The following is a 23,944-nucleotide window of genomic DNA, read 5'->3' on the forward strand; positions in this document are numbered from 1 at the left end:
GGACAACATGTGATTCAACCAAGTAAGAGAATCCTTTCCCCTTACAAAATACTTTCACAAATACTCTCATTTGAAGCCTGTAAGAGCTGTGTTACCTCAGTTTTCAGATGAGAGGCAAGGAGATGCACATTTACATATTGTTATGTAAGTAAAAGAGTTCAGTGATCATCCTTAAATTTGTCTCAGAGTCTGCAGGGGAAGGGTTCATTTCAGTCTAAAATTAAAATTGGCTTTCAATAATCTGCTCAGACATTAGAGGAAATCAACTGTTATAGAAGAAATTTAATGTTACGGTTATCTCACCTTAGAAACAAAATTACAGAGATATGATTTAGAACCTACTCTTTTTTTTTTTTTTTAAAGAGACAGGATCTAGCTTACTGTAGGCTTTGGTCTCCTGAGCTCCAATGATCCTTCTGCCTCTTGCTCCTTGAATAGCTAGGACTGCAAGTGCATGCCACCACACCCAGCTAATCTTAAAAATTTTTTGTAGAAATGGGGTCTTGCTTTGTTGCCCAGGCTGGCCTTGAACTCCTGGGCTTAAGTGATCCTCCCACCTTGGCCTCCCAAAGTGTTGGGTTTACAGTGTGAGCTACCATGCCTGCCTAAACTTTGTCCTCTTAAGCAAGGTAAGGAATTGACCTGATATTTCTCTCCATTCTTTACAAAAAAAATCCATAAGGAAATTAAGCCAGTGAAAGACAAACTTTACTTATGATTCAACAGCCATCGGAGAGGATAGACTGGTATGAAGCTCTCCTGGTTCTAATGGCTAAAGGGGAAGAGGAAGCACTGACTGGAGGACTGCACTCTGGGCAGAGGGAGAGACTACAGTAGAACACATCTTCCTTGTTAGATGATGCCCAAACATCTGACTTCACTTCTGTGACTACTTTTTAACTAACTACAGAAGGTGGAAGGACAGGCAGCAGGCTGACAAGGTCCAAGGTCCAAGAAAGAGTATTACTAGTATCTCTCAGAAGCTATACCCATCCCTGAGGGAGAATGCACAGAATGCCTTGCCTTGAAGCTACAACAGGGAAAGCATGAAACAACGGTTCTGTCAACTTTTGTTTCTGCTGGTTCTGCTGAATACAAGAGGCATATTTTTCTTTAAGTGCTCACTGTTTAATGTTGCATGCTCAGTACAGTGAGCCTACAAGGTTGAATGAGAGGAATGGGATAAATTGTTTCCTCAACAGCCCTAGTTTCCCAAGCTAATTCAGAAAAGTCATCGGATAGAACCATGACACTGTATATAATTAGTACAACAAAATTTTTGCCTAATCTCTCATACTGCTTGTACCCAAACGGAAACGCTCACCATAATTGAAGTTGCCCAGATTGCTGCTGTATTTCCCACTGGGAGGATTATAAATCTGCCTGGCATCTCTTTTTGGTCCTGCTGAAGACTTCTTGGCTGGTGAACCTGAAGTTGTATCTTCACTGGCTCTCTTTTGCCTGTAACAATATGAAGAACAGCAATTAAAAACATTCTATTATGCCAAAAGCTATCAATACATTTATAATTCAGCATATCAGTTATGAAAGACATCCTAAAGAGGATAATCTCATCAGAAAAAAGCTGTTTGACGTCATTAAATTAACCACAGTTTGGTTATGCAGACAATATCAGAAGGCATTTACAAGGCTTTAAAATAATCTGAAATATGTAGCTTCACAGACTTAGTAAGCAAGTGACTCACTTTACAAAATCTGTCAGAAAAAAATCTAGTTTTGTTACAGGAATACAAGTAGGCGTGAAAGTTCCAGGGTTACCTCTTACCAGTTTATTTTACAAATATTGAAATTAGATTTTACATTTTAAGTCACATTTCTAATAGTCATATTTAAACATGCTATTATCAATCATTTAACAATGCACCCTTTTGATCAGTAAATGTAACAACTGAATTAAGTTTTGATAACACTCAAATCTCTTTTGAATATATTTCTTACCCAATCTCAACCTTTTGTACAGGTTTCCAGGATAGTGTTACTGTGCTCTTATAAGAAGGAGGAATGTGGAAGAGATCCTGGAGAGACAAAAACCACACAAGAATTCTAATATATTTGTTGGTGGCAGGGAGTGGTTGTGAGGGTAGGAAACGGAGACAGATCTTAAAGATTAAATTTAGGAGACCAAGCTTACTGCAACAGAAAATTAAACAGGGACAATTCTGTTTACATATCACATCTATTACCTAATTAACATAATTTTGTACACATAACAAAGGGTAGTATAGCTATTTTTTCTATATGTCGTTGTATATTTCAGGATAAAATATATCAATATTTTTCCATTTTAATAAAATCAGCATGTAGGTTCTGTTTTGTTTCTGCATAGATGCACTCACCGCAGATGCTTTAAGGAAAATACGATGGTGCAATCTGTATGTGCTTTTGCAGATTAATTAGAAAAAAATCTAAAGCTCTGTCAGCACCATAGGAAAAGTAAAAACAAACAACCAAACCAAAACCACTAAAGCTCTGGCTAATCATGTTTCCTGAGACAAGACCAATCCCTCCTCTTTCTCCACCTACTAAATGTGAAGATAACAAGGATGAAGACCTTTGTGATAATCCACTTCCACTTAATAAATACATTCTCTCTTTATGATTTTAACATTTTCTCCTGCAGCTTACTTTATTGTAATACAGTAAAATTGACATATATCAAATATGTCAATTAACTGTTTATGTTATTGGTAAGGCTTCATGTCCACAGCAGGCTATTGGTAGTTTTTCAAAATTAATTTTTATAAAGTCAGTCAAATGTAGCAGTGGGGGTGGTGGTTGTATACCAATTTTGGTGACACTACTGTTAATAAATTCTGATAACCCACTACCATTGTACCAGCCAGTGGTAAAGTTTTTGCGGGAGTCAAAAGGTATACATGGTGCTAGTATCCCTAAGCCCTTCATTGTTCAAGGGTCAACTATAATTATTCCATATGACTTTTACATTAGCTTTAAGGCATACTAGTCCCAGTTTTTGTTACTGGCAGGCTATGTGCTATAGGTGTTGCAAATACCATTTCTTTTTCTCATCTGGCATAATACAATTAAGCTATAATTGTATACTACAATACAATACAATACAGTATAATACAATATAAGTGATGGCTACTTTGTGATTTTTTTTTTTTTTTTTTTGGTTCTCTCAGGTTATTATTTTAGGTTAGCAGATACTTGGGAAGGGTAAACAGAATTGAAAGGTATTTATAGCTTAATGGAAAGGTATACCCTAGCCTATAGTACAGAAAGCTTTCAATTTATTTCATAGACAAGTTTATAAAAAGAAAACACAGGAAGACATTTCATTGTGCTATACAGCACATATCCATTCTTAAGAGTAAGCAAAACAGGGATTTACCGGCCATTCAAAAGAACCCAACAGCATTAAGACCACTAGAACTTAAGTCACTGAAATTTCTGAGACTGTATCTATCTTTCAATGCTTTGAGCCAGAGGAAATTTGCATGCCTCCCTTTGTTGGAAGTATCTTATGTAAAACTTTAAAAAAAATAAATGTATGATTATATGGAAACTGCAGAAATATCACTTGGTATTATAGGCTTACCTTAATTAAAACATTGATATTGTTTGTTATTTTCAATGCAACAACTTTAATCTTGTTCTGCAAAGGGAAAGGAAAATTAAGACAAATTGCCAATAACTTCTATGAGGCATAATCCATTCTGACATAGAACTAGAGTAATTATACTTCTCTAGCAGAATCACTTTTACAGTCTTTACAGAATTACTTATTTTAATTCTATAGATAATCCTTATTCCTACTGCTTGACTCTAAACAAATCTAGATGTGGCAAAGAAAGCAAATAATTATGTTCCCTTGACAGGTTAGAATGTACCTAAAAAACGAATAAGGGATAGGTCACATGGACATAGGAGTTGTTTTAAAATAAATCAGTTTAAGTTATAGGAACACAATGAAAGTCTAAAATATTTCATTAGGACTGGGATGAAGACTATTGAATTAGGTGAGATAAAGGAAAATGAAAAACTCAAGTCTATATAGTTTGGTATGGAACTGGCAGTTTATGAAATGTGAGCCAGTACTCTTACCTCTTCTGTTTTTAAGGCCTCACCCGTTTTACCCTGGAGAGCTAAACGAAGTTGTCTGATATAAACTTGCAGGCCCCGTGCAAAGTACTGCAGCCTAAATGAAAAAAGTGTTTGTTAATTAGCAATTCATCACTTCAATTTTGTTTTTAAACTCAATCTTATACTGTAGCAAAATGATCCTAAGTGCAGAAATGGCTACATGACCAATAAATTAAAGAGCAAAATTTTAAGTTGCTTGTTTTCTGATTAAGAGCTTTATCAAGTATGAAACTTCTGCCTTACCACACGGTAGAGGACAGTAACAGCTAACAGAATGGCTCAAGCATTTCAAAATTTAAGATGTGAATTTGTTAATGGAACAATTCAGTAAGCAGTGTCTTTGTGAAAACTACTTATATTGATTTCTCCAGTGCTGCTTCTCCAGTAACACTATAAGATATTATTAATAATAGCAGCAACAGTCTATTAATACCTACTATTTATTAGGCACTGTGCTAAAAATGGTACATTCATTATCTCATTAAATTCCCACAACTCTTATGAGGTAGGTACTATTATCATTTAACAATTGAGAAAAATTTGAGGGGGCTAAGAGAGGTTAGGGTACCTGCCCAAGGTCATAAAACAAGTAGGAAGAGCCAGAGTCCTTTTTCCCCATCATGGATTTGTTAAGCCATTTCTGTCTTTTTATTTTTTTAGACATGATCTCATCACTCAGACAGGAGTACAGAGGCATGACTGCTGCTCACCATAACCTCGAACTCCTGGGCTCAAGCAATCTTCCCATCTCTGTGTTTGCTGCAAATAGCTGGGACTACTGGTATGTCACCACGCCCTGCTAATTTTTTTAGTTATTTTTTGTAGAGACAGGATCTTACTATGTTGCCCAGCTGGTCTGAAACTCCTGGCATCAAGCAATCCTCCTGCCTTGGCCTCCCAAAGTGCTGCGATTACAGGTGTGAGCCACCGTGGCCGGCTCATTTCTGTCACATGTTTACAAACATGCCTGTTTTTTGAACCCTCCATTCTGTACCACTGGGGTAAGGCAGGGTGGGGAGAAAGCTCTCATAAAACAAAAACAAAACCCAAGGAACTTCAAGATAGCTACCACCTTTGCCAAGGATTGAGCCACCTCAATCATGTATCACCTGATTTTGAAATCTTTGAGTTTTTCTGCATTCAGTTTGGCTGTTAAGAAATCTGGAAGTTTTCGGCCCAACTGGTGAAAACTGTACAACAAACATTCCACATAACTGAACTGTAGCTTGGGTTCTTCATTACCAGCATTCTCTCCATTTTCTGCTTCTTCTGGAGGGAGGGGCATGTATTCCTAAGACAGAAAAATATACAGATGTTTGCAATCTGCTCTAAATAGTCAAATTATAAACAAATATTCAGGGAGTCATAGTGCATGCTTTTAAGGCATGGAGCATTAAAAACTATCAAAACCAGACACTTAGATTTCTTTTGTACTTACTGGATCAATGCTTTAGCCTGTCTATAAATTAATCTGTTATAGCTGCTACTATTAATAATGAAAATTAATGTAGCTATCATTTATTAGGCATTTACAGATAAAGGCACTGATGCCCCAAGATTTACAGTAACCTTCCCACGGTAACAAAGTTAATAAACTGAAGAGTCAGAATTCAATCTAGGTTTGACATCCAATGCTGATGCTCTTAACCACTATACTATGCTTACTACAAAAATCTTTTCTGAACATTAGTACATATTGTTTAAGTATTGACTCATGACACGCAAATTGCTGCCAATGAATTCAGTATCAGTACTGTAACAACCCAGTAAGTTATGATAGGTCTGGACAGGACAAGCACCGATGTTGATGACTCAATTCATGCTAAGGGCCTAATGCTTATTACTATGTTAGTTATACAAATACATCAAGTAAGAAAACTACTCAGTGATGCTGATAATGATTTTATCAGATGGCCTATTTTCTGCCTAATTATAACTTCTAAATGACAAAGTTTTCTTCTTGGTTGCTAAAGCTACTTGTCAGCTCCGTAGTTAGCAGCCTGAAGCAAATAACATTGTGTAATGCTAACTTCAGTGTTGAGACTAGTACAATCAGAAGAGTCAAGAGTTAATTTCTTTTATAGACATAAATGAAGAAACGCCAAGATTAACACAGATTTTTTAAAAAGTCGACAACATGTGGCACCAGAAGCTAACAATACTTGTTAGGATTATTGCTTAATTGAAGTTTCAAAAACCGGTTCTTACAATCTAGAAATTAATACTAAATTAGACTTTGGGTTATATATTGACTATCCCATAAGGAAAGGAAAAAGTTCTTACCAATAACTTATCAAATAGTTTCCTTAAATTTGTTTCTAGTTTTTCCATGTCACCACAAAATGAACTCATCTCTGCCAACAATTTCAATACCTAAAACACACAATTCACTAATTACTATTTTTGAATAACCAAGGGCTATAAAATGAGAGTAATTCTAGACAACTATTTAATGTTTTACTTATTTTCAATTATGCTTTTACAGATTCATAAAGTTTAAAATGGAAGAAAACCTTAGAGATGCAGCTCAACATTGTACTGTGAAGGAAGTAAAAGTTAGAGATTATGTGACTCGGCAAAGTTATAGTGTGTAAGTGGCAGGTCAGACTCTAAAACCCAGACCTCATGATTTCCAATATATCTGTGAGAAGACGTATGAAAAATAATACCTATGACACTTTCTGCTACAGGTGAATAATGCTAATTACAAGACAAAAATGATAAATATATTAACTATAAAGACACAGTAAGAACTCTTGGCTGGGTATGGTGGCTCACGCCTGTAATTCCAGCACTTTAGGAGGCTGAGGCGGGCAGATCACAAGGTCAGGAGTTCGAGACCAGCCTGGCCAACATGGTGAAGCCCCATCTCTACTAAAAATACAAAAATTAGCTGGGCATGGTAGCGGGCACCTGTAGTCCCAGCTACTCAGGAGGCTGAGGCAGGACAATCGCTTGAACCCGGGAGGTGGAGGCTGTAGTGAGGTGAGATCATACCACTGCACTCCAGCCTGGGCGACAGAGCAAGACTCTGCCTCAAAAAAAAAAAAAAAAAAAAAAAAAAAAAAGAACTTTTAACAGCAATGAACTTATCACGCTTAAGGTGGGCCTCATTTCCTATTTAGTCTAGTCTCTGGATACTTACTCAAAATACTGGTAATGACCACTATTCTCAAGGTTCATTCCTACATTACCCAATCCCAGTCTGATGAGCCTAGCCCAGGACATTTGAAGCAAACTACCCTGTCGGTGCACAGTGAGATTCTTCTCTATCCCAAAGACCTATGAGGGAAATGGCACATACATTTCTTTATTTCAGTCCAATTTAATAATCACTTTGCGGTGCTTGATTCAAAATCAAGTTTTCTGCCAGATTCTGGGGATACAGAGGTGAATCAAGTTAAATGTAGGGAGAGATTATAAACAAATGGAAAGTATTACAGATGCTGTGAAAAAATGTTTACATACATTACAGCTGAGATACAACGGTGGGGGGGGTAGTGAATTCTATTAGAGAAGAAGGAATAAAGGATATTTTGTGTTAATCGGGTTTAAAGTTGGCTCTATCATTTATGGACAGAAATGGATGAATTAAACACCTTATTTAAAAACATTTAGGTTACAAAGGTAGAGACTGACTATAATAAAAACTACAGGCAGTGCTTTCTCATTGCAGCAAACTTTAATTGAATCCACGAAGCAGTCCTAATGCAATTAATGCTGGTCTAGGGAGATTACTGGCTGGCCATTACCAGACATTTAAACTGCTCCTTTAGAAATCAGATCTAAGTTAGTGGTTTACATCTTTGTTAAAATATAAGAATGCCTTATCAGTGCTAAAGCTGAAAGTTTTGCTTACCTCCAACTGTATATCAAGACCTTCAACTGGGGTAGTCAAGGTACCGAGGTTAGGAAGAACCTGCTCACAGAAATACGTCACAAACCTCGTGGAATGGACATTTTTCTGTAAGAAATCCAAAGAAAATGCATTGTTAAAAAACAAATATTCGTTCAAATATTATAGCAGAATTTTATTCAATAAATGCTGTGCACCAGAGCATCAAGTTCTCTGACTACAAATACAATATAGCATACACCCCAGCATGCCCTAGATATAACCTCAAAGGGTGACCTACAAAGGGGCTTCAATAAGTTCATGGAAAAATTGGGAATTAAAAGATAAAGAATAAAAAATGTAAACTTTATTTATCAACATAAGCTCCACCAAGGTCAAGACACTTTTGCAGGCAATACCAGTCATCCCTAAAGAACTGAGGGTCCTGGGAACTTAACCATGTCAATGTAGTCTTTTTTACACTATTAACCAAAGAAATGTGGGTGCCTTTTAAAGATGGTTTTTAAGATTAGGCAACAAAAAGAAATCAGAAGGGCCCAAATAAGGACTTTTTAAGGTGGATTCCTAATGATTCCTCATCAAAACTCTTAAAAACTGTCCTGTTTGATGAGAGGAATGAGCAGGGGCACTGTAGTGGTGAAGGACTCTGGTGAAGCTTTCCAAGGCTTCTCCTGCTCAATCTTTGGCCAACTTTCTCAAGACAAGCTCATAATTCACAGATGTTATTCTTTAGCCCGCCAGAATGTCAACTAGCAAAATGTCTTGAGCATCCCAAAAAACTGTTGCAATAACTATTCTTCTTAACTGGTCTCCTTTTGTTTGGACTGGTCCACTCCCACCTCCTGGTACCCATTGCTTTGGCTGTGCTTTGTCTTCAGAATTGCACTGCTAAAGCCATGTTTCACCTCCTGTTCCCATTCTTCAAAGAAATGCTTCAGGATTTTGATCCCACTTGTTTTAAGATTTCCATTGAAAGCTCTGTTCTTGTCTGCAGCTAATCTAGGCACAATGGTTTTGGCATTCATCGAGTAGGAAGCTGAACTTTTTTCAGTCAGAATTGAGTAAGCTGAAACCAATTGAGATGTCTATGATGTTGGTTATTGTTATAAATCGTTGGTCCTCTTCATTTAGGGCATAAACGAGGTTAAATTTTTCCTTGCAAATTTATCTGTGGCAATGGGCTTCAACATTGTCTTGTCCCTTCTTAAAATGAGTGATCAATTTGTAAACTGCTGATTTCTTTGGGGACACTGTCTCCATAAACTTTTCATAAAGCATCAATGATTTCACCATTCTTCCACCAAGCTTCACCATAAATTTGATGTTTGTTCTTAGTTCAGCTTTAGCAGAATTCATGTTGCTCTGCTGGGAGCTCTTACCCTTTTTAGTTCCTCAACCTATATCCTGTTCAGACATGTTACAAGTTTATTTTGGTGAAAAATGTTTTGAAATACATGCATAGGTTTTTTTTTTTTTCAAAATTTACATTTTCCAGGAACTTTTTGAAGACCCCTTATATACTTTGCTGCAAAGTCATCTGGAGCACTGGGACATCTATAAATTTTAATCTCTTCCTTGATTCTCAGGTCAAATTTGGGGCATGGCCAGGCATGGTGGCACATGCCTGTAATTCTAGCACTTTGAGAGGCCAAGGTGGGCAGATTGCCTGAGCTCAGGAGTTAAGAGATCAGCCTGGGCAACATGGCAAAACCCCATCTCTATTAAAAATATAAAAAATTAGCTGGGCGTGGTGATGTGTACCTGTAATCCCAGATACTTGGGATGCTGAGGCACAAGAATTACTTGAACCCAGGAGGTGGAGGTTGCAGTGAGTGGAGATCATGCCACTGCATTCCAGCCTAGGGGACAGAGCAAGACTTTCTCAAAAAAAAAAAAAAAAAAAAAAAAAAAAAACGGGGGACACATTTTAGTGTTGGATTTTCAGACTGTATGTTTCTCAAAAGGGATAGTTCTTTTATTTAATTTTCTTTGTAGAGATGAGGTCTTGCTATGTTGCCCAGGCTGGTCTTTAACTCAGCCTCAAGTGATACTCCCACCTTGGCTCACAAAGTGCTAAGATGGGATTATAGGCATGAGCCACCATGCCTGATCTAGGATAGTCCCTTTAAGCTGTGTTTTTCAAACTAATGTATGCACATGCCAGAAGATGCATGGCCAGAGGAAACACAAAGCCTGAGACAGAATGCAAAAGTCTCATGACTTTTTAAAAAAGTCTCTAGAAGGCTTTTAAAAAAATTTCTTGGCCAGTCGTGGTGGCTCACACCTGTAATCCCAGCACTTTGGGAGGCCAAAGAGGGCAGGTTGCTTGAGCTCAGGAGTTCAAGACCAGCCTGGGCAACATGGGAAACCCCCGTCTCTATAAAAAATATAAAAATTAGCTGGGTATAGTAGTACATGCCTATAGTAGTAGCTACTTGGGAGGCTGAGATAGGAGGATGGCTTGAGCCCGGGAGGTGGAGGCTGCAGTAAGCCAAGATTGTGCCACTGCACTCCAGCCTGGGTGACAGGGCAAGACCCTGTCTCAAGGAAAAAAAAAATTCTTTCTCTCAAAAAAATGCAAATATTAAAAAAAAACCTAAAAACACTTCTGGTTCCAAGCATTTCAGATAAGGGACACTACTAGAAAGGTTTAAGGGGAATGTTAAAGTGAGTATTCATGAAAATATACACAGCTAATAGAGTAATCAAAATACCAGGTGTGTAAAATAAAGAGCTCACAGAGAAGAGGGGTACTGCCTGCCGAGTGCACTGTAAGAGCCTGTCCACACAGTCAGGATCTGAGGGATTGAAGGTCTGTTCTAGGTCAGCCTGTTCGGCCACCAACTCTACAAGTTGCTGTCTTCCACTCACTGTCTGTAAGCTTTTTAACCCAGACAGTATCTTCATGAATAGAACAAATTCTTCACCAGTCACATCTTCTAGGACCTAGAAAGGAGACAATTCAGAATAAGAGTATATATATTATTTGAATGGGAAAGATCAACACTGAAAGAGAACAGCTAATTTATTTCAGCTACTAAAGTCAGTTTGATATTAATGCTTCCAAAATACTGATGAAAAGGCAACTTCTAGCCTCAGTCAGTTGAGCTTCAGAGTAAACCAGGCATTCTCCAAGGGGGCAAAAATTGGTTCTTAGTAAATGTTACTTTTTTTATGTACAAAAGCACAGATATACATACAGGACCATAAACAGATATACAGTATATATTTGGGATTAAAAGTTCATGGGAGAGCAGCTAAGAAAACAATATCTTTAAAAATTTTTTAAAAAGGCTATTTAGGGGAGTGATTTTAGAAAATGGTTGAAAAATTCTGTAGCAGACTGTTGAATCAGATTGTTTCTCATATTTAAAAGCAGTCTAATTCACATTATTATAGTAATTGTACACAAAACAGGACACCTTGCAGGTCTCATGTCAAATCTTCTATATCAGTGGGTCTAAATCTTTGTATTCACAGACCAAAGGAGCTCACAGTTATGACATACTCTACCAGATTACCAGCTGGGACATAGGTAAAACAGTCTGATATTCCCAGCTACAGAGCTATTTCTATCTAACTGAAAAATAATTTTATCAAAAAGGAAGTGGGCAGTAGTAGTCTGAAATTTCTACAGCCTGAACTATAAGATTTGTCACATGTTTTAGAGAAAACACTGAATCTTCTTGAACATATTAAAAAAGTAAACTATTCCCAAACTTTGGCACATTAAGATGAGTGAAAAGTTAACTGTGACACACCTTGCCAATCTTAGCATCTATGATAGATGCTGGGAGCACAGACAAGCATGGTCTCACCCTTGAAGAGTGGATAGTGTCATGGGCTAAGGTAAAAACGTCATTTATGTGATAATATATTTCATTTTGAAATAGTTTAGAATACTATGAGAGAATATCCTAAAATGGAAGGGAGAGGTAGGACTTAAGGAGTTTCCTGAAGGAGGTGATTTGCAGAGTACTGAAGTTTGCATACATTTTAAGGACACTATCACAAAAGGTTTAAATGTAATCAGACTCCTTTAAATTATCAAATTGATTCATCATTACCACTGACAAGAGTGCTGAATGTAGGGTTTAGCCCAACTAGAGTTGTGGGGTGTTTCTTACTGCTGTGCTGAAGCACTGGATCCGAGAAATAGAGACAGGACACCAAAGAACTGAAAAAGAGCAGCTGGGCTGGGGGGCCAATGCCACTTGTGAGCAGAGACAGGCAAGGCTTTGAGTGTTTAGATGTGTCTGTACTTATTAGGTACAGGACGGAGGGGAGGGTAGTGAGTGAGGTTATTTTAAGGATAGTGACAGGGTTAAGACACTTACGTGAGTGATAAGCAAAAGGCCTATCCCCATTAGGTCACCGAGGCAAGGAGGTGGGCAGTGTGCAGCAAGGGGTTTACTTCTATTAGGTTACTGAGGCAAGGAGGTGGGCAGTGGGCAGTAAGGAGGGTGCAGTGTGCAACATTTTTTATTTAGGGGCAGGCTACTTTTAAGGATTTTTATAGGAGGATGTTTTGAGTTAGCACAGTACCAAGAGAGCTGACAGGGTTTACAGCCACCAAGGCGCAACTATACTGGAGGGGTTTTAAGCCCTTCGATGCTCGTAGGATTGCTCACCTGAGGCCAGCTTTCCAGAATAACTGGCCGCAAGATACTACAACTCTTTTACAGGAGGAGTGACTTTTGCTTTAAGCTTGCCATACAGCGGGTATTTTTACGATACTGAACGCTGCTGCCTGGGCCGGCCTGCTATGTAGTGCATGCCCTTTTAGGCAGGGGCGCTACCGCCTGGGCCATAGATTCTTGTCTTGGTATAGCTATATTCCCTAGTACCTGCTCTGCACCTTGTCTGCTCTTGACACTCCTCCAACTACAAACTAAGATATTATATAAAAGGATTATATAAAAAAAAAGGAAATATATGAGTACTAAGATATTTTTTAGGCACTATTTGTGCCGGGGCTTTGTTTAGCTCTCCTTCCTTGGTGCCCAGAACGGGGGTTACCCACTAAACACAATCTAAGAAAAACTTAGAAGTTCTATGGTGGTTCTGATATATCATTTTATATACAAGCCACACATAACAATGATGAATACTGCCAACGTCAAGTATGCTCTTTTGCTTTAGAGAATTTCCACCAAATGAAGAAGACCAAAGCTTACCTTTTTGGATTCAGTTAGTATAAGCTCTTCCACTTCCTTTGTTAAGACTTCATCTGGTAAAGTCTTAAGTTTTGTAGAAAGGAATTTAATTGCTCGTTCCCTAACAATGTCCTCTCCTTGAAGTATTTGGCTGAACAATCCACCTAAAGTCCCTGCAAAACAAAATAGTTGCCTGTAGCAAGTCGATTCTATAGTGTAATGGTGTTTTTCCATTTAACTCAATTTATACTATTTCTTCTGAAACAAGTTAATAAACTTCCCGAGTATCATCCTCATTACTAATTAAAAGGAGTCTGAAATTTCTACAGCCTGAACCATAAGAGTGATCACATGCTTTCTTCATGAAGACATAGCTCGAGCATGACTTTCCTTTTTTATCATTGCTAATAATAAAACCCAGGTATTTTGGAATAATTTTTTTAAAGTGTCAAAGGGAGTTTTTCCAACAGATTTCTTATGGAAAAATTTGATCTGTTTTTGCAGTTATTTCTGCTGGTTTTTCTAGTCATAAACATCTTGACCTAAGGAGACTTTTTTCACAATACTTAGAATTTTTATGAAATAGAACTCTGGGTAAACCCTATACTTTATTCGTAATGAGTAACACCTAACTGTGGTTTTGTAAGACATCAAACAATTCAGAGTAAGAACTGGCCTTACCTTTTGCATCCATTTTAAATATACTTAACAGGGCATTGTTCACTAGGTTAAATTCTGCAGAGTCATCTGGATGGAGAAAAAGTAGAATAATGAATATAAAACAAATTTAAAGTATCATGTGCTTCAGTTTCAGACTTAAGATTCAACAGTTTCTCAAGGTTACATCGACAGGAAACTTACAACTTAAGCCATTCCCTCAAGTACCAAAAAGATACATGTTCCTTATAAGGGTAGAAAACCCGATCTGGCATGCCTGAAAAACTTTTGTTAAGATGGTACAATTATGAAACTACAGGAAATTGGGGGAAAATTATGATACATCAAAATGCTCAAAAGGATCTAGTTATTACACCTTCATAACAGAATTAAAAACAAAACAATACTAGGAATTAAGTAACCAGAAATCATTAAGCTTTAACTACTGAACGAAAGAAGGAAATTTAATCTCTATCAGAGGTAGGACCTCCAGCTCTCCTGCACCCCATTCAAAAGCTAAAAATAGAATCAACATTTCAGAAAGAAGATACATATTTAGAGAAAAAGGTAATAATGAAATCCCTTACCTGTCTGTAAGAGTTGTGTTAGTATATCTGCCACTCGAGGAAGATTTTCTCCAGTGGCAAATTGAGGCAGTTCTTTAATTGCTTGACGTCGAATCTGGGCATGATTTCATACAAAAATTAACCAAAACTATCACCCTTAAAATAAAAAAGTTTTCTTTTTTTTTTTTTTTTTTTAAGATAAGGTTTTGCTCTGTTGCCCAGGTTGGAGTGCAGTGGTCCAATCACGGCTTACTGTAGCCTAGACCTTTCCAGGCTCAAGAGATCCTCCTGCCTCAGCCTCCCTAGTAGCTGGGACTACAGGTACAAGCTTCCAGGCGTGGCTAATTTTAGAGGCGGGTCTCCCTACATTGTCCAGCCTGTTCTCGAACTACTGGGCTCAAGAGATCTTCCCACTTCAGCCTCCTAAAGTGTTGGGATTATAGGTGTGAGCCACCATGCCTAGCTCTAAGCTCCACTTTTTAAGAAAACTAAAACCACAGAGAAACCATAACTAGGGGCATATGAGACACAAAACTATAAAACAGCAGATTTCTAGCAGTTTTAAAAAGAAGTTGCTCCAATTTAATATTCAAGTGTAAAGAATAAAATGTAAAAAGGGATGTTAACAATGTCTGAAAGAGACATTTGAGATTATAAACAACTGTTTATATGGTAATTATATGCAACTGTTAGGTTTTTTACTACCTTTGGGCTTATAATACAGTATTCCTTAAAAATGGCTACTGTGGCAATGTTATACCTAGTAACTGTTTACTTTAGAATTTTTAGTACTGACGGCCGGGCGCGGTGGCTCAAGCCTGTAATCCCAGCACTTTGGGAGGCCGAGGCGGGTGGATCACGAGGTCAAGAGATCGAGACCATCCTGGTCAACATGGTGAAACCCCGTCTCTACTAAAAATACGTAAAATTAGCTGGGCACGGTGGTGCGTGCCTGTAATCCCAGCTACTCAGGAGGCTGAGGCAGGACAATTGCCTGAACCCCAGGAGGCGGAGGTTGCGGTGAGCCGAGATCGCGCCATTGCACTCCAGCCTGGGTAATGAGCGAAACTCCGTCTCAAAAAAAAAAAAAAAAAAAAAAAAAAAAAGAATTTTTAGTACTGACTACTAAATACAACATTTGTGGCTATATTCTGTATGTTTAATTCCAAATACTGATCTAGGCTTATTTGATTTTTACATACAAAATGTATAGCGGGCCAGGTGAGGTGGCTCACACCTGTAATCCCAATGCTTCAGAAGGCCAAGATGGGAGGACAGCTTGAGGCCAGGAGTTTGAGACCAGCCTGGACAACAAAACAAGACCCTACAAAAAAACTAAAAATCAGCTGGGAATGCTGCCTATGCTACTTGAGAGGCTAAGGCAGAAGAAATGCATGAACCCAGGTGTTCAAGGCTGCATTGAGCTATGGATATGCAACTGCACTCCAGTCTAGGCAACAAAGTGCGACCCTGTCTTTATTAAAAAATATATATATACAGGGGTTATATCCAGCAAATTCTGTATGAAATGTTGGCAATTCACTGTTTCATCTAAAAAGACAAGAGCTAAGAGTTGAATATTCTTAGGAACTTGTGTCAGCAGCCAGAAATATTTCCAGTTAATTCTGTTCCCCCTGCCCCAAAAAAACCCTATTTCTTTTTAGTCTAGTAATCCTATTCACTTATTACACAGACTATTTTTCTGCCATGCAAAATATATAAGGATGGTGAACCTACATTTTATGGTATAACACTAAACACTAATTTAAATATCAAAGTGAGCACAAATTGATTAAAAACTAACAGTCTAATTTCATATACACAATGAATAACAATATCAAAGTGAGCACAAATTGATTAAAAACTAACAGTCTAATTTCATATACACAATGAATAACAATATCAAAGTGAGCACAAATTGATTAAAAACTAACAGTCTAATTTCATATACACAATGAATAACAATCTCTGAAACAAGACGTGAGCCACAATCCATTTTTAACAGTGGATAAATGATAAGCAAAATGAAGTATTTTGAGATTCGATGCATTTTTCATAACTTAAAGGTGGTGAAAAGGCTAATACATTTTCTCAAATGTAAATATAAGCCTGGGTATGATGCCATGCAAGACCATACTGTAGTATTTTATTGTGCACTCTGATATATCAGATTGCTACTTCAATTATATTAGTCACACAGATATATCTGAAAGATTGCTATCAAGTGTCATTCATAAACTTACAGATACATCTTCATCTTCACAGAGGTCTAACTGTGCATTTATAGCAGAATCAGCCAATTCTGGAAAATGCTTAAAGAATTTCGGAATAAACTGAGCTGCTAATCGTTTCTCCTTAGTACCACCTTTCACACCATCCAATATCACTTGGTAGGCATCTTTATGCTGAAATAAAGAAGAAAGGAGGAAAGACACATGATTTTGAAGGATGGGAAGCTAAGTAAAAGACCCTAACAAACATGTTAGAGTGTGCTTTACATTTTTACACAGGCTAAGAAATAAGGCTTATTTTTGGAGGTTTACTGCTTAAATTGGACACTTATCTTCCCAATTCTGTTCTCCCTCCATCTTTGCTTTATTTTTGAGTTGGGGGGACCGATGATTCTAATTTTAAGAAAAAAAGCAAATGTGTTTGTTAATATACCAATACTTTTTCATTCTAGTGATTACTGACTCTAGCCTTGTGACCGTATCATGCTTCAAAAATTTGTAATGGGCCAGGTGCAGTGGTTCACATCTGTTATCCCAGCACCTCAGGAGGCTAAGGTGGGCAGATCACCTGAGGTCAGGAGTTCAAGACAGTCTGGCCAACATGGTGAAACCCCGTCTCTATCAAAATACAAAAATTAGCCAGATGTGATGGCATGTGCCTGTAATCCCAGCTACTTGGGAGGGTGAGGCAGGAGAACTGCTTGAGTCAGGGAGGCGGAGGTTGCAGTGACCTGAGATCACGCCTCTGCACTCCAGCCTGGATGACAGAGTGAGACCCCGTCTCCAAAAACAAAACAAAAAAACAAAAAACCGTAATGATGGCCAGGTGCAGTGGTTCATGCCTGTAATCTCAGTACTTTGGGAGGCCAAGGTGGGTGATCACCTGATGTCAGGACTTCCAGATAAGCCTGCCTAACATGGTGAAGCCCCCACTACTAAAAATAAAAAATTAGCTTGGTGTGGTGGAGGGCGTAATCCCAGCTACTCGGGAGGCTGAGGCAGGAGAATCACCTGAATCTGGGAGGCAGAGCTGCAGTGAGCTGTGACTGCGCCACTGCATTCCAGCTTGGGTAACAGAGCGAGACTGCATCTTAAAAAATATAAATAAATCGTAATAAATACTATAGAAATCACAAAAAAATTGCACTATATTTACTTAATCATAAAAATTTACCTGTTTCCAATTAGCATTCTGAAGAAGGCAAAGGGAATACATTACTGAAATTTAGCAATTTCAGCAATGTTAGGAAGGGCAGCTTAATTTTGCAATATATGAAAGCTTTGACAATTCATTCCATATAGCCAGCCAATTTTGGATTAAGACAGATTCTAATGTCACATGTTTAAACTCTCTATTGGAAGAATATACTCAAAGCTCATTTGTTTCCTTAAAAAAAAAAAAAAATTGCCGAGCGCAGTGGCTCACGCCTGTAATCCTAGCACTTTGGGAGGCTGAGGCGGGTGGATCACCTGGCCTGGCCATCATGGCGAAACCCCATCTTTAAAAAAAAAAAAAAATCACAAGTGCTCTCCCTCAAATATTCATAATGGGAGGAATCAGTAGTTCCCAATTCTCCTTAAGTACTTGCTTCCAAACCAGTTCTTTTATGAAATGACACTGATAAAGATGGTAAATAACAGTAACAAATACAGAAAGACTACACATCTATCTTCTGTTTGGACACATGAATAAAATTTAGTAACTGGAAAAAAAACCTTAAAAATTATAATCTTGACTAAATGTATACACAGTATAGTGTTTACTATGCATAAGGAATGTTCTAAGTGCTTTAGACACGAGCTTACTTCATGCCATCGAGCGGGGAATGACCAATAAACATCCAATGAACAAGAGAATTACCAAATTTATTTTATAGTGCTTCTTTTTGTGGATAATGCTATGGTAAGTGAAAAAATAAAGCAGGATGCAAAGTTACTGTTATACGAAGCAAAGCAACTCCCAAATAACAGAAATTTCTGTGAATAAGGTTAGCTTCTTCATGAAATGCAGATATATCAGTCTTCAGGAGTTATCACTGATAAGTGAATATTATAAACACATCAAGACCCCCATTTCTCCGAGAAATATAAAATTAGCCAGGCATAGTGGTGTGTGCCTGCAGTCCCAGCTACTCTGGAGGCTGAGGCAAGAGGATCACTTGAGCCCAGGAGATCAAGGCTGTGGTGAGCCATGGTCACACCACTGCACTCCAGCCTGACAGAGCAAGACTCTGTCTCAAAGAAAAAACGGTGTATGACATACTTTTCACTGCAAATGTTAAAAAAAAAAAAAAAAAAAAATCATGGCTGGCCACTTTACATTCCTGTGGTTTGCCTCAGACTTCTAGGCAGACTTCATAAAACCAAAGTTTGTTCTGACATCCTTACTTTTTGCAGGGTATCACAAATCTAATTTCCTTTAACTCAAACTTAAAGCTTTACTTACAAAGCCATTTGAAGAAACTCCTTACACTGTCCAAAATTAAATGAAAAAAATCCTGCTTAAAACAAACCTTCCTTCTGCCAAGAAAAAAATATTAAATCTGGAATCAAATAAAAAGGAATCATTAGCAATACTTTCTGAAAGTCTACCAGAGACTGAGTGATTCCTTGTCTATATCACAATAGATGTTACTACTATTCCTATTTTTCAGATGAGGAAACTAGGGCTCAGAGAAAAATAAATACTTCCACATAGGTTCGAGGGATTACAAACTTGGTTGGTCAGTGGTTTCAGCTTAATCACACAAGAAACGCTACTACAAGAGTGATATTTCATGAAATATAAGTTCAAGAAGCCTACACTCCAATCCTGCAAAGCTAGTGTACTCAATGATTGATACAACAGGAGGAATCAGGGTTTTGGCGTTATATAGATCTAATCAGCCTGACTGTCGTGGTCCTTTAACAGGTGTCCCATACATTTTTTAACTTTTAAGATTTTGACAACATAACATAAAATTAAGTATCTACATGTTAAAATAAGTAAATTCATAATAATTTGAAACAGAATTTTAAATAATGGTGGGCCACAGCTTGCTCTTTTATGGCTAGTCAGGAGCCCTGGGCAGAGTACAGCAAGACCTGAAGGAGTGGCAAGGCAGGGAGTTACATGAGAAGATGACAGGACTGGAAGATTTGAGGTATTAAATCATTCCGCACTTAAATTTGTCATCTGCAGTGTGCTTATTAGAATATACATGCTCATATATGTATGTATGTGTGTGTGTATGATAAAGTAAAAGTTCCCTCCACCACCCATTAGGGATAATCTGTGTAAATGGTTTTTCTTTTCTTTTGTAAATGGTTTCTCTGTTCCTTCCTTGCATACATTTCTTCAACTTTGAAAAACAAATGCCTACTGAAGGGCAAGGTACAGTGCAAGGAGAGAAGCAAAAAATAAAAATAAACAAAAATTAAAAAATAAGAGGATTAACCCTTGAGGCTTTATAATTTAAATATGGAAATAAATAATAAAATACAAGTCTGAAGTATTATTAATAAATACAGAATGCCAAGGGGTTCAAAAAGAGAAAGATTTGATCTGCTTTGTGGAAATTAGCTGAGAAAACCTCAGAGGGCTTGTGCTTACCCTTATATACTTAGAGGGCACTATTCTGAAAGGAGTATTGACAATAATGCGGAGGGAATAGTCTGTAGTGGCAGCAATCTGAAAAACTGTAGTGCTCACCTCTCTGATAAAGGTTGATAATCAAAATAAAAGTTAGAAGGAAGTCAAGACTGACAAACTCGAATGCATAATGCAGTCTCAGAAGTGTCCAGACAGGTATCTGCCAGGAAACTGAGTCTTGATCATAAATCTCCTAAATTGACATGAAAATCAGGCTTTGCTACACCAAGAACATGAACACTGTTTTCTCTCCTTAAAAACAAGTGAAACGGTGTCCTCTCCACTAAGTTAGTTTTTGCCTTTGTTAGTTAAAATGACAAGCAATATCCTAAAACCTACTTTTTTTTTGTGGTATGTTGTTTTAGGCATTTTCTCTAAAAAGGAGTAAGTATAACCCAATAGAGCAGAATTAGTAGGCATTATCTTCAGTTCTCCTAAAATCCACAATATTTGAGTAGCCTGAGCTAACCACTATATCTCATTATGCAGAGATATTGTTGTGTTAAATAGTTGCTTGACAGCTGTCAATACAGAAACCACTGATCACCCATAACCTACAGGGAATTGTGTAAAATTCCAGTGTCCAGCCTGGTATATGGTAGGTGAAATGTATTGAATAAAGCATGAGTCCTCATTAAGGTCTAGACAAAAGTATCCTTTTTTGTTTTTCACAAGCTTGTCTCTTAAATACCCTTAGTAAATAAAGAGTAGATTTTTGCTGTGAGAAAGACATTTTGACCTCTTGGGGAGAATTCTCAATTCAATCTGGTTTTTATAATTAAAGATGACATGAGAAGGAAATGCAAGCAACTCTCAAAATTAGACTGGGGGATGGGACAACATTATGTATACAGTTTCAAAGAATTCTTAGAAGGATTCCTGACAGAATCACTGTTCTAGCTTTCACCCTATCCCCAAACATAGGTAGAACAATTTGCTACAGCTAAGTCAAAGATAAATTATACTATTGAGAGTATACTTCACTACGAGTTCTTTTTAGGAACAACAACAAATTCAAACTATAATTGACTATAGTTTTTCTTTTTATTTTTTAAATTTCTTTGTTTGAGATGGAGTCTCGCTCTGTCACCCAGGCTGGAGTGCAGTGGCACGACCTCAGTTCACTGCAACCTCCGCCCCCGGGTTCAAAGGAGTCCCCTGCCTCAGCCTCCCAAACAGCTAGGACTACAAGCGCATGCCACCGCCCGGCTAATTTTTGTATTTTTAGTAGAGGTGGGGTTTCACCATGTTGGCCAGGCTGGTCTCAAACCCCTAACCTCAAGTGATCGGCCCAACCAGGCCTCTTAAATAGATGGGATTACAGGAGTGAGCCACCGCACCCGGCAGGTTTCATTTTCTTAATGAACAGAATACTCCTTCTCAACTGACCTACACACTATCCACATCTACAACAGAACATCAGTATACATTTCCCACTAATAAAAGTGAAATTCCCAACTGATAGGGAATGAAGTAGGGAAGAAAAAAATCATGTGATATTTGAAACTGGTATATTCACAATTCTAGATTAAGCTACAATAAAGCTCCAACATGAAAATTTTTTTTTCCGTTCAGCTCAGAAAGGTACTATTTGAATTATGTTCAGAAAAGGGGACAGGAAAGGTACTGCCACGACTGTTAATAGACTAGAAGCTTCCACTTTCTCCAAGACGGCATGCATAAGCAGAAAAATCACCAAGTTCTAAGCACTGAAAAGCTATGGCTTTTTGGGATTTCTGAAACGATGATCAAGATTACCTCCAGGAGAGCCTGGTTCTTTTCCCAAAAACAACACATACCCAACCACTCATCAAGTTCAATGTACTCCGGTATTTGAAAACTCATACAAAGAACCAATGGCTTGTAAGAATAATTCAACACTGCTGAGAAACTGTGTCGGGGGCAAGCATCCTGAGAGAGCTCTTCCAAGCAACTCCATTCAGAGATGCACGCTCCCGCTCTCCTTCGTCCAGCCCTGTTTTATTTTCTTCAAACACGTTTCATTAAAAGAAAAACAAACAAAAAACACAATGCCTATCTTTTTTATTTTTTTTTCCTTTTATTGAGACGGAGTCTTGCTCTGTCGCCCAGGCTGGAGTGCAGTGGCAATATCTCCGCTCACTGCAACCTCTGCCTCCCGGGTTCAAGCGATCCTCCCACCTCAGCCTAAGTAGCTGGGATTACAGGCGCGTGCGAAGACGGCCGACTAATTTTTGTATTTTTAGTAGAGACGGGGTTTCACCATGTTGGTCAGGCTAGTCTCGAATTCCTGATTTCGTGATCGGCCCGCCTCGCCCTCCCAAAGTGCTAGGATTACAGGCGTGAGCCACCGCGCCCGGTCTCACAGTGCCTATCGTTCTTATTTATCACTACACTCCCTCCTAACTGTACATTCTGGGAGAGCGCGCTTCCATCTGTACCTCTAGCGCTCGGCGCTCAAAAAATGTACTAAATAAATGAAATCGTGAGCCCTCATCAAAGTCTGGACGAAAGAGTCCCTCTTCCGTTTCTCACAAACTTCTGTCTCCTAAACACACTTCTTCAATTAGCAGCAGAATTTTGCCTCCAAAAAAACATATCTTGACCTTTTGAAGAAAACTCCCGATCTAATCTTGGAAGGACTGAGCTTCACCGAAAAGGAGAAAGGCTTGAGAGAATCCTGTACAGGAAAGCTCGGGAGGAGAACGAGAGCCTGAAAGGGCTGAGTTAGGTAACGCCAAGGTGGGAAAAGACTGGGAGAGGTAGGCAGAGAAGCCCGGAACCCCGGGGACCGCGGTCTCCCTGATGAAGCCGGAGTCTACATTCCCAGAGAGGTCCACCCCGACGAGACGGCCTGAGGAGGCTAGGAGCCCCCGGGAGGTTGAAGCCGCAGCTCCCGCCCGGCCCGGGGAGCGCGGCGGGCAGCGCTTTCGAGAGGCCGCGGAGCGCCGGGCCCTGCAGGCCGCCCGGGGACTCACTCACCTGACCCACTTGCTCCGTGGCATCGGCCAGGATGCCATAGTTACGGTAAAGCTCCTCTACCGTCGGCATGGTGAGCGACAAGCCCAGGGCCCGCTTCCGCTATCCTTCTCGCCGGCGCCACCGCCGCCTCGGAACTTCTTCAAGCCCACTACCCGCACTATTACGCCTCCAGCTGCCGCCAGTACCGTCGCCAGTCACCGCGCACAGCGCGGCTCCGCCCCAGACGTCTACGAAAAGACGCGCACGTCGGGAGCGGCCTTCAGTAGACTCCAATGCACCACCGCGAGTTATTTCGCCCTCTAATGGTTGGAGGAGCAAAGAGCGGCAAGGATGATTGAATCAGCTCATTCGTTTTTGAAAGCTTGAGGAGGGCTGGACGTTCTCGATGGGAGGGGTGGGGGTGAGCAGGAAGGTTAATACAAAGATAATTGCGTTTCTGTCCTTAGAAGATCTTACATATGAGAAGTCACAAACGACTTCCTCCTGATTCAATAAAGGTAATATTAATTGGTGGCAATACAGGGTAGTGGGTCAGATGGAAAGCAAAAAACATTCAAATGCCATTAAAAAAACCTCTGTGTCCACACCAAGCTAATCAAGTGTGGGGTCAAATCTGGCCTGCTGGAAGAATTTGCTTATCTTTGCTTGCTGCCAGTGTAAAGAATTGGGGCCACCTGATTATGTTCAATATCCAAGAGTGTAGTAAGTAAATGAAATCACATACACTTACTGATAAGAATTTCTAAGATACGTTTAGA

General features: G+C 38.8%; 1 protein-coding gene across 2 annotated transcripts in view; it reads right to left on the bottom strand.

Moving 5' to 3' along the window:
- The window catches only part of API5 (apoptosis inhibitor 5), a 30,167-nt gene extending 6,782 nt beyond the window's left edge, over window positions 1-23,385 (bottom strand). For both annotated transcript variants that reach the window (XM_012452396.2, XM_012452395.2), the window contains exons 1-13: window positions 23,187-23,385; window positions 16,607-16,768; window positions 14,385-14,478; window positions 13,822-13,887; window positions 13,162-13,313; window positions 10,724-10,930; window positions 7,988-8,092; window positions 6,412-6,501; window positions 5,238-5,419; window positions 4,090-4,183; window positions 3,584-3,640; window positions 1,960-2,036; window positions 1,325-1,461 (exon numbers count right to left, since the gene is read on the bottom strand). In XM_012452396.2, coding sequence (XP_012307819.1) covers window positions 1,325-1,461; window positions 1,960-2,036; window positions 3,584-3,640; window positions 4,090-4,183; window positions 5,238-5,419; window positions 6,412-6,501; window positions 7,988-8,092; window positions 10,724-10,930; window positions 13,162-13,313; window positions 13,822-13,887; window positions 14,385-14,478; window positions 16,607-16,768; window positions 23,187-23,255 — 1,492 coding nt within the window. In that variant the 5' untranslated portion in view covers window positions 23,256-23,385. The remainder of the gene's footprint in view (window positions 1-1,324; window positions 1,462-1,959; window positions 2,037-3,583; window positions 3,641-4,089; window positions 4,184-5,237; window positions 5,420-6,411; window positions 6,502-7,987; window positions 8,093-10,723; window positions 10,931-13,161; window positions 13,314-13,821; window positions 13,888-14,384; window positions 14,479-16,606; window positions 16,769-23,186) is intronic.
- Between the last annotated feature and the right edge of the window lie 559 nt (window positions 23,386-23,944).

The sequence above is a fragment of the Aotus nancymaae genome, unplaced genomic scaffold (assembly GCF_030222135.1).
Source record: "Aotus nancymaae isolate 86718 unplaced genomic scaffold, 86718_ANA_hifiasm-v0.15.2.pri h1tg000059l, whole genome shotgun sequence".
Lineage (NCBI taxonomy): Eukaryota > Metazoa > Chordata > Mammalia > Primates > Aotidae > Aotus > Aotus nancymaae.